Source organism: Coccomyxa subellipsoidea, assembly GCF_000258705.1.
Source record: "Coccomyxa subellipsoidea C-169, whole genome shotgun sequence".
NCBI lineage: Eukaryota > Viridiplantae > Chlorophyta > Trebouxiophyceae > Coccomyxaceae > Coccomyxa > Coccomyxa subellipsoidea.
In genome coordinates this window covers 278446-293620 of record NW_005178040.1, presented here as the reverse complement: position 1 = coordinate 293620, position 15175 = coordinate 278446, and the positions used below count along the sequence as shown (strand labels likewise).

At 53.3% G+C, this 15175-nt stretch overlaps 2 protein-coding genes across 2 annotated transcripts; one reads left to right on the top strand and one right to left on the bottom strand.

Annotated features, from left to right (window-relative positions):
• Positions 1–86: 86 nt before the first annotated feature.
• On the bottom strand, positions 87–5836 carry COCSUDRAFT_39976 (cytochrome P450; the record flags this gene model as incomplete). Its single annotated transcript, XM_005650169.1, has 13 exons — positions 87–200; positions 607–777; positions 1190–1387; positions 1757–1935; positions 2351–2510; positions 2687–2728; positions 3196–3347; positions 3647–3754; positions 4073–4193; positions 4454–4555; positions 4928–5072; positions 5327–5454; positions 5834–5836. The coding sequence occupies 13 exons, from the start codon at positions 5834–5836 to the stop codon at positions 87–89; spliced, it is 1623 nt and encodes a 540-aa protein (XP_005650226.1).
• Positions 5837–6686: 850 nt separating this feature from the next.
• On the top strand, positions 6687–14967 carry COCSUDRAFT_27377 (putative chloroplast 1-hydroxy-2-methyl-2-(E)-butenyl-4-diphosphate synthase precursor; the record flags this gene model as incomplete). Its single annotated transcript, XM_005650168.1, has 15 exons — positions 6687–6932; positions 7142–7252; positions 7429–7489; positions 7737–7875; positions 8213–8393; positions 8978–9097; positions 9367–9537; positions 9922–10049; positions 10458–10650; positions 11430–11585; positions 12024–12218; positions 12925–13060; positions 13395–13537; positions 14080–14264; positions 14766–14967. The coding sequence occupies exons 1-15, from the start codon at positions 6807–6809 to the stop codon at positions 14965–14967; spliced, it is 2247 nt and encodes a 748-aa protein (XP_005650225.1). The 5' UTR covers positions 6687–6806.
• Between the last annotated feature and the right edge of the window lie 208 nt (positions 14968–15175).

Below are 15175 nucleotides of genomic sequence, written 5' to 3'. Positions count from 1 at the left end.
GCGGGGTCAGGTTTACTTTATGTGCACCTCACCTCACCTCATCCGAAATCTTTCTTTTCCCTCCTAACCTAGGCAACGGCTGTTTCTTAGGTTGTCTTGACTGGGGCCACACGAGGGATGGCATGCATCTTCATGCCCTTGGCACATGACAGCGTGATGTTGACCTGCTCCGCTGCCCTCACTTCCTCTGCTGTGCCCATCTGCGGGGCAGCCATAAAAGTCATCAGTACTGCATGAAACATCACACCTTCCATTAGTCCTCCCTGTGGAGAAGAGGCAAAGCAGGGGAAGCGATGTGAGCAGCCCTGAACATGCACAAAAGTCTTTCCCATGCTTTCTCCTATAAAGAATGCCAGGATCACTCATTTCACCACAAGAAGCATCACATGCTCCATCAGCTGTGCGTTCCAGAGCCGAGCTGCAGGGCAGCAGACATGTCGTACTTCCCTGGACATGGCAGAAGATGACCTCTGAAGAGCTGCTCAACATTCATGCATACATCCCTCACCCCGGTACTCAGGGGATTTACAGAAAAAAAACCCACGGCCAATTCCTGTCACGAGGGCAAAGTGACTCGAGATACCGTACATCAGCTTGTGTTTATACCTCGGAAGCCAGGCGGAAGCTGAAGCTGCCGTACAGCTGCGCGAGCGCCGTCGTCAGGTTCAGACGCGCAAGAGTCTGCCCGACGCAGTTTCTCGCGCCGTCTCCAAAGGGAATGAACCGCTTCACACCCTTACCGTCCAGCTTGGCCCCTGGTGCATACTCAGCGTCGGCCTGCATGCGCACAGCTTACTTTATTGCCTGCATGTAGGCACAGAGTGCAGCAGTGCCTAGAGAGGACACAGCCGATGTGAGCTGAAGGGTTGCTGGCTGGCTCGTTCTGAATGATGCGGATGCCAATTAGCACTTGAGTAAGTATATGCGTGCGCAGAATCCCTCTTATTTCAGCAGCGTGCTCGGTTAGCACCAATCTTCTAAGCAGCATGCCCAGTCTATCGAGGACCCAGCGATCCAGAAACAGACCCACAGCACCCCTTCAACGCATGTGTGTGGCTCAGTAGCAAAGCACCAGCAGAAGGGAGGCTAAAACTCTTCACCTTGCACCCTCCACAACAGCCCTTGCGGGGTCTGAAGATCTCACTCGCACACACCTCACAGCCCCGAGGCTACCAACAAGAGCACCCACCTGCAGCCAGCGGGCGGGGTCGAACTTCTCTGGGTTGTCCCAGAGCGCGGGCGACAGCTGAATTGCGGCGATCGGCGCATGCAAAATGGCGCCCTCAGGGATGACTAATTTACCGCCGCCCAAGACCACGTCTCCCGCGCCCTTCACTGGCGCGCGGAACGGGGCAACTCCGCCCGCGGGATACTTCCTCATCGACTCCTGCAAACAGAATATTTGAATTCAATTTTGAATTGGAATTCAGGGGGTGAAGTTAGAAGTGAAGGTACAAGGCAGAACGGGCGAGGCACAAAGCACCGAGCTGTTGCAGCAATTTGGCCATGTGCCTGTTGTCTTCCCTTGGCATGCATGCTATCTGAACCCCTGGCGCAACTGGATCAGGTCCTGGTGGGTCACAGTCATCATGCATATCGGAGTGGCATTTTACAATGTCACAATCTGATGTGCCGGCATGGCCTACATCATGACAGCATAGTCCGACTCACGCTGAGCTAATGGTCACCATGACTCGCCATTTCAAGCGCATATGGAAAAACAAGCTTGCGCTCTTACACAAGGCTGAGGAGGCACCTTGATGACGGCGTTGAGGTAAGTCAGCTTGCTGAGGTCATCCCATTCGATGGATCGCGGCTGTGGCTGCTCGTGGGTGGCTAGCAGACCCAGGGACGCCAGCTCCTTAGTAATCTTGGCCTCAATATCAGCGTCCTGACTGACAGCGTACAGCGTCCAAGAGGCTGTGTGGCCCGTAGCTGCACACCGCGCACAAAGTGCTGTCAATATCCTGCAGGTATTGCAATTTCTGTCTTTCTTGTGATCAGAGGAGACAAGTACGGAACTTCGACGCATGACTATAACAGGGCCATTCAGGAAGACAGAAGGACAATGAGTTCTGAGTGAAGTAGGGAAAGTCTTGCCACTCAATCACCCATAATATTGGGAGGACCGAGCCCAAAAAACATTTTGAACTTGCCTCAAGGCGAGATCCTGTTCTTAGCACACTGTCCACCCAATGAATGGTGATGGATCAGCAAGCGCGATGCACAATCATTTCTTAAATGCCCTCAAGAATTCACAACCCCCAACAACAAAAAAAGACCACCAGAAAACACAATGCAACCTAGCTTGCTAATCTGCAGAGGGAGGAGAAAAGAGAAGGGCCCTCACTCTCAAAGCCAGCGAGGAAGAGCAGGGCGATCTCTGGCTTCAAAAACTCGTCCGTGATTGTCACCCCGGTGGCGGGGTCGATGATATCTAGAAGATGCGCCGCAAATGTCGCCTCTGCCGGCCGCTCCCGTCGAATGTCCGCCATCAGCCGGGCTATCACCTGGATACAAATGTGACCCTTTCAGGTTTGATCAAAGCCCCTAAGAACCCTGGGTTGTGCTGTGGCCTGAACAGGATTCCTGATCCCTACTCAATTCCTGGTCCCAATGCAAGCCCGTGTAATTTTTACAGCCAGAATTTGGAAACTTCCAGTAGCAATGGAGGCGCGTGACACACCTTGTGGAAGCGCCTTGTTGCAGCTCTTCCCGCCCACACATCCTGCGCAAAACAAGGATGCATTCAGCATTGCGGTGCCAAATGCACAGGATGAGCAGGAGCTTGCTTTGACCCACCCCTAGAGTTTGGAATTTTCTTTCAACAAGTAAACTTGCTGTGCCGTTGTGCAGGAATGATTTCCTGTGCCTGCATACTCTGTGCTCCAGAGCAGCAGTTTGACCCCGTAGCAGCTATTGGAAGCATGCGGATTGGCAAGACAAGCACACAGCAATGCAGTTGGGCTCTGCTGGGACGGATTATAAATGTCCTATGGAGACCAGGGATTGGAAGGAAGTTGCGAGGCGCCTCCAGTAATTTCCCAAGGCCGTGAAGCAAAGTCGCAGCGGCGGAGGACTTCATGTCCCATGCCCACCGAGGGTTTTGCAAGCATTCAAAATAAGCCAGGCTCTGAAGCCTTTGTACTTCGATGTTTCACAGGAAATATCTGAACGTGGCTGTAAGGCGCTCACCGGGCGCCAGAGCTTGTAGCGGCGCAGAGGGTCGTTGAGGCCGGCCTCGCACTCGGCCTGGGCGGCCTGCGTCGCTGTTATGGCCTGCCCCGGCTCATCGTCGTCCAGGAGGGAACGCGTCGCGCCCATGTCCCTCCCAAAACCCACTTGGCCTGCATGGATCAGGGCATTTGGGCAACAGGGTTTCCCGCAAGTACAGACCTCCCTGCTCTTTATCAACCTGACTACAAAGGGCTAGGGCCTATACTACAGCATGCATCTGCAGAGCTGTGCATAGGACAGGCCTGTCTTGGGTAAAGCTTTGCGGCAACAAATTCGCAAAACCCCGCTCTGCGGTTGCAAATTTCAGAACAGGACCTGCAGAAGCTCCTGAAGAATAACCACAAGCAAGGCAGACCCGACAAGGGTTTATAAGCCGAATCTAAATGTAAAAGGACAGGTGGGGGCGCACCGATCACATCCAGGGACTCCCTACAGGTCGCGTTGTCCATGTCCACTGCCACGCTCGGCCCCACCTCGGCCAAAACCTCAATCAGCTGATTGCAAGCCTTTCTGATCCCTGGCACAGCATGAACACCAAATTTAGCACCCCAGTCAACCACCTCCTACGGAGCCATCTTGTTCACCTTTTGAGTCCCACAATCCAAGCAAATGTCCAGCATGAGGTGTGCAACTCTATGCCATGCTGCTTTCCCCAGACACGGTTCTTGCCTGACCACACACAATCAGAGCATAGCAGGGAGGAAGGTCGGGATAGAAGTGAGCTCCCTCATGTAGCAACTGCAGGAGTTTTCTTTCGCAATTCCATTGAGAAACACTTTTGAGGCGTAAGGGTCCCAAGAATAGACAAGTGACTGGATGCAAAAGCGTGTATCACCTGGAAAATTGGCGCGCATGTTGGAAGTGCTGAAAGCAGTGGCGACTGCTTTGCGCACGGCCTTCCAGCGCTCGTCCGTGGGCAGCGTCAGAATTGTCTTGTGCGCGTTTGGACCCGAAAACTGCACACAACACCGCCGCAGGATCAGCATCCAATATCCTTTTGTCTTCATTGAATTGCTGAATAAATTACTGCACACTGCCGTCTGAGCAAGGTTCCTGCGCACGGAGCAAAGGCAGAGAAAGAAGCAAAATGTGAGGCAGACAGCGCTGCTTTTGGCCCAGGAGATCCGTCTGCTGCTTTCTACGTAACAATCCCAAGACGACTGTGCCTGGGAAGGTAAGTATCACACATGATGATGTGAGGTTATGTAAGGATCACCTCGTCCAGCGCGCGGCTGCCAAACTGCTGGGGCAGGTCCTTGTCGAGGCTCTTGTGGCGCAGCGCCTCCGCCGCGATGACAGGATCTGTGACCATCACCACCTGCACAGGAAACTGTAAGTTGAACCCTTTTCTGTCAAGGGGTTGTAAGAGCAGCCCTTCTCCTGCACCATTGCCGGTGATCTAAGCTCCATCGCCCTCTATGCTTGAAAAGTGGTCAGGAGCAGCCTTTGATGCAGCAGACGGCCTGCATGCTCAAGCCAACGACGACACGGTCTGCATGCATGCCAATTTAAGGCAATAATTGTCATTTCCTCAATACTGTAGCATGCCAAAGCACGAAAGCAGCGCACATATGGACACTAGGCCATTAGACCGCACACACCTTTGCGGCAGCTGCAAGTATAAGATGCACAGTCGTTTAGTTGTCCGCCGTAGAATGCAACAGACAATGAAGATCTAAGGCTGACTCACGTGCGTGGTGAGGATGCGGTAGGTCATGATAGGCCCGTATTTCTGCGCCCACTCCACATAGAGCCGGTGGCGGTCTGTTCTATCGCGCATGACCTCCAAGGGTCCCAGCAGCGAAGGAGGCAGGCTCGGCAGGTGCCGCAGCTTCCTGCAGCAGTTGCACCGCAGCTTCTCAGCTCCTGCTCAGTCATCCTTTTGATATCCCATATAACTTATCCAGCTTTTTGAGACCCACCTAGCTACGGGGGTTTGGCTGGGACAGCCAGTTAGGCATGGGATACATGCAATCCCCAAATGGCAAGCAAAACTAGTTCTGCTGCAGGACAGTGTGAGAGGAGGGGACAGGGTATGGGTTCCTAAGTGTTTCCGAACCTCAACAGATAGGATCTGTGATGGGCGCACCTGCCAATGCGCCAGCATCTGAAGAGGATGAGCGCCCCGTGGCAGATTTCGACCAGGATCCATACTCCGAAGAGCTTGATGGTTAAATCGCTTAGTGCGTAAGCGAGGTCGAAGGACTCCGGGATCTCCTGTCAGAAGAAAGCACACTCAACGTTTAGAATGGGCTCTGCGTAGTGAGTAAGGGAGTGCTCCATGTGCCTGGGCATGACTTGCAATGATCCAGGCCCGGAAAATTGACGCCATATGGTACATGTTCCGAAAGAAGCATACAATCTGTGTCACAGCCACACGATGCTGCGAACAGTGTGTTCGTAGAGCGCCCTAGTGGCACCATACTGTCTCGCAATCAGAAACTCACGGCTCTACTACACATTTACGATGGGCATTGTGAGGCCTAGAGAGCAATAGTACTGCCGAAAGTAGTGCGCATTTGCGAAGCTGAGCAACAACTGCTATGAGAACGGCCCAGATCACATACAGGCAACCAGCAGCGTATACGGTACGTACCATGCCGTGTTTGGCGTGCACGCTTCCAAATGATCGGTTCCCTTCTGATGTGTTGCGCCGGATTTTTGATCTTGGTGCCCTTCGGGGTGGTCCGTTGGAAGGTGCTTTTGACAAAGTGCCTACAAGGTGCTCAACTGAAAATCGTCACGTCCGTGATAATTCTTTTGCTTCCCGACAGACAACTCCATTTCAGAGTCAGGGCATCTACTTTCTGCTCTCGTTTGCCTGAGAAATCAATTAGCTGAAGGTTTACTTGAAATCGATGACGACGATGACGATCGACGACCACGTCAGCAGAATCTGACCTGGCATGCAGCATCTTTCGCTTTGAAGGTCCCTGCAATGATTAAGGAAATATGCTGCTCTTGCTGGCATCAGAAACCTGTGATGCAAATTACACCAGAAGCGTTGGCATTAGCTTTCGACAATAAATAGCTTGGGTTGCATGATTTCTTTCAGAATCTAGGTAGCTGCGCGCCAGGCATGCGCATGCAGCCTACTTCTTCAACGAGTTTGAGCTTTAAACTCTTCCAATTGCAATGACTTTTTAGAGCCCCTGGGCCAGGCCATACCATAGTTTTTTTTTCACGATCCGCGCTCAGCCGCGGTGGCATCATGCCAGCAATGGTGCTCATGATACCACGCCTAGGCACATGCACTGAACGGTCCAGTTAGTTTACGTTGTTTCAACGCAACTGGGCCTGTTGATGGTGACTTACATCCAGCATCAGATCCTGTCATTCACGCATTCATACCTCCTGACTTTTGAAGCCAAAATAGGACTCGTGGTGGATCTGCCAATCATCTGATGGCATATCCACTGCTGCTTCTTGCTCTGAGCCTAATGTAAGTAGGAAGAGGAAAAATTGAGACGAAAATATTTTCTTCTTTACAGTAATATTCTGTTACCGCATTATGCACACCTGAGATTCTCGAGACTGCCAAGAGCGACGTAATCTGAAGGCAGAACACTATGGTGCAACATCATGCCCTGCATAGCTCACAGGGCTGCAGCACTTTTTCGGAGAGGATTACAAATAAAAGAGCTGCATGCATATCCCACACGAGCAGAGGTCGAAGGAGGCATATTCCCATCCAGGTGAATCTTCCCTCTCTTCTTGGCTTTTGTCTGTTTCCATAGCAATTTCGGAAGTATCGAATTGAGGATTTCGCAATCTCACTGATATTGCTGGGACCTGGCACATCATCCGATCTACGGATAGTCCTTTGTTAGCTGTGTTTCTTGCCTTGCCCTGTGTTGAGAGGTGAAATTTTCCATCAGTGAGGTTCTGTGCTGTGTCTGTCCAGGGGGTTGTAGCGGAAGGTCCCATTATTCTGCCGCAAGAGAAAAAGCTTGCTCTGCCAAAGTACTGTGAGAGCATCTACCAGACAATCCGGCGACCAACTCGCACGATCCACGTGAGTTGATTTCTCCAATGCTGCCTGTACTTTGACCAGGAATGCACGCAAGCTTGCTTTTCCGAGTACATTGCAGAGTGTACTGGACAGTAGACATTCCGCAAATCTGTAGCTTTCCACTGCCTGGGCAACAGCGTAGCACCAGCATCCCTGATGGTGTTCTTTGATGGCTGCAGATTGGCAAGGTGGAGACTGGGAGCGAACACCCAGTCAGGTTGCAGACCATGACGACCACAGGTACACATTGCGCACCACATGATGTCTATATCTGCTGATTGGTCCCACAATATTTTTAGACAGCCAAGCTAATAATCAGCCACACAGGGCTCTCTCTGTTTCTTGCGAATTGCATGGCTACCGTCGGTTCTCATTGCCAGTGCTGGCATGCATGCTCCAGTGACATGGCGGTGCAGAGCTGGAGGGCTGCTGCTAGATGAGGATCTGGGGAGTGGAGGCGGTTCAATATGATATCTGTGCTGTGCAGATACACGCGACGTGGCGGGGACGGTGGAGCAAGTCAAGCGGTGCGTGGATTCTGGTGCGGAGATTGTGCGGATCACAGTACAGGGGAAGAAGGAGGCGGCTGCCTGCATGGACATCCGGGAGGCCCTCTTCAAAGATGGGTGCGCAACGCTCTGAGCTCCTGGAGCGCCTTCGTGCAAGTCCCAGGAGTCTCCCAGTGGCTGCTTGCCCTGTCATACGCATCCAAAAAAGAAAATTACGCTCAAGCCGTTTGCGCCATAATGCCAGGAGCTAGTTTGCAAGGGATCTCCAGAGAACATCAAGTGCATCCTTGTTCGAGATTGTCCTGCTTAAAGGCCGCTGTCATGACATTTATTGTACGGTATCTGTGGCAGTTGCAGCTCAAGGAATTGCATGCTTGCGGCATGCGTTTGTGCTGGTCCGCTTGTGACAATCATGCCACAATTAGTGAGCTGCATTTTGTCGGCTGTGGTGCAGGTATGATGTGCCGCTGGTGGCGGACATCCACTTTCAGCCTCAGGTGGCGATGATGGTGGCAGAGGCCTTTGAGAAGATCCGCATCAACCCGGGGAACTTCGCCGACGGGCGCAAGACCTTCGAGGTCATCAATTATGACGACCCCGCCCAATTCAAGGCAGAACAGGAGCACATCCGTGAGGTGGGGCCATGTCTTTCTTCTGCTCTTTCGGCATTTCTGGTTTGCTTGGTTTCCATGCAGCGGTTGCGGCGACATGTACCCCCTTCTTAAGCCATGCAAGGAGAGCTCCGTGTGTTTGACCCCATGAATTGGTATGTCATAGGTAGTGGTTTCATGTCCTGGGTTTGTTGGTAGCTTATTGCCATCACTATGATGTTAACCCCAACGGCAGAGGGTCTCTGTGGTTCCTTGGAGCATGTGTTGACGCAGTGCTACTTGTCATGCTTTAGGGGGTCGTAGATATCTTCGTTGTCTTCGGGCTGTCACCATAGAGATGTCGGAAACAACATGGCCCTGCTGGTATCTGGTTGCCATCACTTTCAAGATTGCCACAAGAGCCGAGAGCGTCTACGCACTCTGCACAGCTTGTAGTGTTTTTTATGCCGCTGCAGATACCTTGGTGAATTTGCGTCAGTCATTATGATGATGATGCTTACATTGACTTCCAACCTCTTTTACGAATCAAGTGGTACCCCCGTGTATTCAAGCCTTGAGCTATTATCCCGCTCAGCTTCTGAGCCCATCCACTTGTGTATTTCTTGCAGACCTTCACGCCGCTGGTCGAGAAGTGCAAGCGGCTGGGGCGCGCGATGCGCATCGGCACCAACCATGGCTCCCTCTCAGCGCGCATCCTCTCCTACTATGGCGACACCCCCCGCGGCATGGTGTGCATGCTCTGCTATGCTCTGCATTTTGAATTTGAAATTGAACCTGGTCCACCACCCACGCACCTACTCTTGCCTGAGTGGTCCGGGAAGGCGAGTGGCTCTGGTTGGGCGTCTCTTGAGCCATAATGTCTGCAGATGCACTGCAGCAGGCATGCAAGCACCTGCTTTTGCCGGCTGGTTGATAGGAGTTGAACAATGACGACCCTGGAACCTTCTCTTGGCTTGTGCCTTGCAGTGGAAAATAAGGGTGTCCTGGGGGTGCGCAGGTGGAGAGCGCGTTTGAGTTTGCGGACATCTGCCGTGACCACGATTACCACAATTTCCTCTTCTCCATGAAGGCATCCAACCCGCTTGTGATGGTGCAAGCCTACCGGCTGCTGGCAGAGGAGATGTATGCCAAGGGGTGGGACTACCCCCTGCACCTGGGTGTCACTGAGGTGCGCTGCCATTTATCTTCTCCCTTTTTCCATCTCCTTGCCTTGCCCACTGACCTGCAAGCAACTCATTCATTCTCCCCCCTTCTGCAGGGTTTCTCAGGGGGTCTATATATAACTCTAGTATGTGCACCCTGCATGTCACTATATCTGATTTGAAGAGATGTACCTTCTGCGTTTCTGCAACAAAGCTTTGTATAGATGCATGCCTCCCTTTTGGCGTGCACGGCTGCATCAGGCACATGACAACAGTGTGAGACTATTGCCGCATGCAACAAGTTGTCATGACATCATATCATGTCAGTGGCTCGTACAGACTACCGATTTCAGCGAGTAATCTGAGGCACTAATCAGGGGTTACTAATCAAGCACGCGTTGCCTGACTAGGCGGGAGAGGGCGAGGACGGGCGCATGAAGAGCGCCATCGGCATCGGCGCGCTGCTGATGGATGGCCTGGGCGATACGATCCGCGTGTCACTCACGGAAGACCCCGAGCTCGAGATTGTGCCCTGCGGGTGCGTGATACCACCGATGGAGCTAGTCCTTGGACCTTTCAGGGACTGGGGTGGGCTTCCCCTCATGCTGACAGGGGTGATTTGTGCCAGATTGCGGAGGCATAGAGTGTTGCTGTGCTGCGTTCTGCACATGCCTTTGCTTTTTGGCAGACCTCCCCCATTGCCAGCATGAGCGCACATGTACCGCAGGAGCCAAGTGATGCATTGCTAGCACCATCGCTATAACGGCACTGTTGCATGGAGGAAATACCGCCCCGGAAAGTTTTACAGCTTTTTTTGAGCTGAGCTTTTGGGCGGAGTCAGAGGTCTATAACGTGGATAGGAGGGCCTCGGGTATGGGGCAGTGATTCGATGGAGGTGCAGCACATTACAATAACGAGCAATCATAGTATCTGACGCGTGCTGCAGGAAGTTGGCGGGCTTTGGGGAGCGGGCTTGCCGCGAGGGGTTTGGAGTGGACCCATTTCCGGAGGCGCACCGGGACATACACACCTTCACGCGGCGCGCGGGGCGGCTGCCGGAGCAGCGGGAAGGGGACCCCGTCGACTTCCGGCCCCTCCTGCACCGCGACGGCTCCGTGCTGTCTGCGGTCACCCTGCAGGTGCGGGCCTTTTCTTTCGCCGTATTACTTGAATCTCCCTTTCAACTGGAGAAATGGAAAAAGAGAGCAGTGTATGCTAGCCTGATCAGGCTAGGGACAGTGCTGTCTGTGGTCACCTTCCAGGTGTGGGCATTTTCTGTGCCTGTTTGCTTTGTATTTAGCACAAGAATGCGAGTGCATGCTAGGTGATCAGGGCAAGTAACAGGGCTCCACTGCTGTTCGCGGTTACCCTACATGTGCTGTCTTGTTTGGCCTAAGGCCCATCAGCATACTAAAGGTTTAAGCTACATGCAACTCTCTCCTGTGGTGTGCATGGTATCCATCCACCCATCTGGAGCTCGCATGCCAGCCTGTGAGAGCAGGCAGATGCTGTCAGCCATGACTGTGCAGGCATCACATGATCCGGCTCAGCATGAAGCTCTGAAGAAGGAGCTTTCTTGGATTCTCTCCACATGTTACCTCTTGACAGTGTTGGGTGGATGCAGAGTGGACCATTTTTTGCCATCGAGATTTGGCGGGGTTGCAAATGCCTTTGCAGTGGACTCTTGCTGATCTGAGATTGCCGCAGAAGAGCACCTCCTCGGCATTGAGGATTGGAGGAATTGCAAATGCCTTTGAAGGGGAGAGTGGTGGGATTGCAGCTGTCTGTAGTCCACTCCCGTGAACTTTTCTTGAAGGGGCCCACACACCTTCAACAGCACTCGAGCAGCGTCTCCGGAAATGAAGGAGATTCATTCCACCTGGACATTGTTTGTTGACGGCCAGTTTGGCATGCGCAGGAGCTGGAGAAGCCGGAATTGACCTACCGGAAGCTGGGCGCCAAGCTGGTGGTGGGCATGCCTTTCAAGGATCAGGCAACCTCCGACACGCTGCTCCTCCCTGAAGTGCCGGCGTCCTCCGACAAAGATAAGCGCCGCGCACTCGCCCGCCTGCAGGTGCGGAGTCTTCCTGCAACAACTGAAATCTTGGAGCATTTGCCTAGACTGACAAGAGGGAATATGTGGATTCAGTACTTTCCAGCAAGTCCACCGATTCCTATCATGCCTCTGCCTCATGGAAGAGCATACCTGGCTGTCCCTTATGCATCCGCTCTCTCCAACCCCTCTGAATCTTCTGACCCTCAACTGGCGCTTCCCTATTGGCAAGAAGCTGTTTGCGACAGCTGCCCTGATCAATTGACACAACCTTGCGCAAACCTTGCACTCACAGAAACGATGAAATGGCTGCTGTGTTGTGCTGTGCTGGACCTCCCAATCTAGCAACGCTCCACCCTCCCCGACATCGCTGCTGCATGCATACCTGGACGAGTATCTGCTTCATGCATGCCTGAAGGAGCCATATTACTAATGTCATTACATGATACTAATGCGCAGGAGGTGGGCGTGCACGTGATCGCGCCGGCGGCGGCGCTGGAGGCGGACCCGCTGCAGCATGCGGTCGCGGCGTTCCCTCTCTCCGAGGCGGCCGCAGCCGTGCGCGCCGGCGGCGTGCGCCTGCCGGAGGGCGCCGGCCGATTCGCCGTCTCCGTGGACGGCACCGAGCCCGAGGAAGATGTCGCCGCTCTTCGGGTGTGGTTTTTGCTCACTCCCTATTTCTACTTCTGCCATTTCCCTCAAGTTGGTCATCTTCAGTATTCTGGCCAGTTGGGGTTCAGGGTCAGGGTGTGGGAGATACATCAAGTAGGAGGAAAGAACAGAAAAAACAACAAAGAACGAAATTGGGTGTATTGTTGGCCTTTCTTGGCCGCTTCGCCTTGTCTCTGGACAGCACCGAGCCCGAGGAAGATGTCGCTGCACTCCGGGTGTGTTTCTTTTCCTAGTGTATCAGCCGCACCCTTCTTTTCGTGGCCAGTTGAGTTATGTTCCTGAAGGCGACAGGTGGCCTGGGGATATGTCGGCTGATATGGTCACTCTGTCTGTCTCAGAAAAGGTCTTCAGGCAGGTTTTGTTGGAAGGCAGAGGCGGTCCATGGTCTCTGTTGCCTGGCCTGACCGCCCTGCATGTGCGCATCTCTGCCTGTCAAGCATTCCTAAGATTTCATTGCATTCAATCTTGAAGGCCAGAGCTTGCCTCTAGGTTTGCATTCAAGGACCTCGTAGTTCATTAAGGTGTGTTTCATTAGGAATGCACTTTCCCTCAACAAGTGCCAATGGAGGCTGGAGATCAATGTGGATGGCCCTTTGCCGAGCTTGGCTACTGCAGCATTTTGAGACCACTGAACGGCCGTTTGTGGATCAGTGTGAGTGTCATCTGAGGTTTGTGTTTCTGTGTGCAGGATTCCGGCGCAGTGCTGGCGCTCCTCAACGTTGCACCGGGCGTCAGCCGCGTGCATGCGTCCCGCCGCTTCTTCGAGCGGCTGCAGAGCCACGACATTGACATCCCCGTCATCCACCAACGCGTCTTCCCAGCAGGTAACGCTGCTGCCTTTTGGACAAGAGAGCACTGCATTGCAGAACTTGTGCCAATATCATAAGCGGATCTCTTAGATTGCATTGCAGAGCCTCTGTCGAAGTTCCCAAGCAGGGCGTGTCAGAATGCGCAGCTTTTAATTGGATGTGCGGCAGAATTTGCAGGAACCTTGTCCAAGCACCCAGACAGGGCCTCTGATTATCCAGTACAGCAGAATGCATCGAGAAGTCCGGGGTCTGTCAATGCAGGATTGTCATGATCTCTACAGAGATGTACAGGGTATTTCTCTGTGGTTCTATAATCTAGTTCTAATTGCATGCGCTGCGTGTGTAACAGGAGTGTCACGCGACGAGCTGGTGCTGACGTCTGGCACTGAGATCGGCGCGCTCCTCGTGGACGGCTTGGGCGACGGTGTGGCCATCGAGTGCCCATCAGAGGACTTGGACTTCCTCCGCACCATGTCATTCGGCCTTCTGCAGGTGCTGCTCTCTTGCCTGACTCCTGCTTGAATATCCATGACCATTATGCACCTTAGTCGTTGTGGTAACACCTCTTACAGCATCAATCACTGTGAAAGCAGGCGGGCAAATAGGCGCCATTATGTGTACTATCACGTCTGCCTTCTCTCTCAGCAGTGCTTCCACTGTTTGTCGTGCTACTGGCGACTTGAATGGCAGAGGTACCCCTTCTGTGAGTCGGGATATCTCCATACCCTCTCACTGGCACAGTACTTCAGCCGTCTGGCCATTCGGCGTCAGTGAGTGGATTGGGGTGTGTGCCATGTCTGTGGATCATTGCCACCTACAAGCATCTTCGTATCAGCAAGTGGTCCTGTCCAAAGTCTTTTGTGCTCCCTCAGCCGGGGAAGCATACCTGTTGCTTAACGCGCAATGTGAGGCAGCTTTCTTGCTTCCTCTGGCGCTCGCTCTGCCTTGACCTTTCCCTCCAACAGTGCACATGATCGCATGTGCGCGCATGTGCATCACTTGTATCCTGATCAGACTCCCTCGCATGCATGCAGGGTTCTCGGATGCGCAACACAAAGACCGAGTACGTCTCCTGCCCCAGCTGCGGCCGCACACTCTTCGACCTTCAGGAGGTCACCGAACAGATCCGCACGCAGACCGGACACCTGCCGGGTGTCTCCATCGCCGTCATGGGCTGCATTGTGAACGGGCCAGGCGAGATGGCCGACGCCGATTTTGGGTGCGCTGCCTTGCTTGTCTCACTGAGCAGGAAAGAAGAAGATCTTCTCCAACATGACAGACTTCTTGGGGGCTGTGATTCCCCGACCGCATTTCATGCAATCCTCTCTATAGCCTCTCTGGGTACCAAGCCACTGTCGGTGCTATGCCCTGCTGATCTCGCAGAGAGCAGTTGCAAACCAAGCGTGTGGTTTTTTTTTTGCTCGAAGCGACCAGCCCCCTACCGTGCATCCTTTCTGAGGAGTCTCTCAAGGTGAAATTTGGTGTCCCGGAGGCTTCCCTTCCTGTGCTACCAGCCCAGGAGCAGAATGCAGCAGAGAATTGCATTGGTAGCAGAAAACCTCCTGCCATCTCCAGCCGAGCTGCGCATGTGTTCACATTCCTTGGAGACGGCAGAATGCTCCTCCCATCTCCAACTGAGCTGCACTTTGTTGAGACCCTTTCATGATCAGCAGGGCAACAAAATAATCCTGCCTTGACTCTGGAACATGTGCATGTGCAGGTACGTCGGCGGGGCGCCAGGAAAGATCGATCTTTACGTGGGCAAGGAGGTGGTGAGGAGGGGGATCCCAATGGACGGCGCCTGTGACCAGCTTGTTGAGCTGATCAAGGAGCACGGGCGCTGGAAGGAGCCAGACGCTGAGGAGGAGGATATTGAGGCCATCGCGGAGGAGCGCCTGGAGAAGGGGGCACACCTCGTCTGAGCGCCAGTCTCTCAGTGGCGCTGTGCGTTTTTGGGCTTCTGGAGGGAATTTATCTTGAAACAGAGGTCTTTAGAGAGGTTGGCAGCGAAACAGTACTGATGAGTTGCCCACGATGAACAGAGGAAATACACTGGAGGCGAATTTGTAAGTTGGCCATGTGGAAATGCTGCACAATGGTTTATGCATGATCCTGGGCATGCCTGCCTTT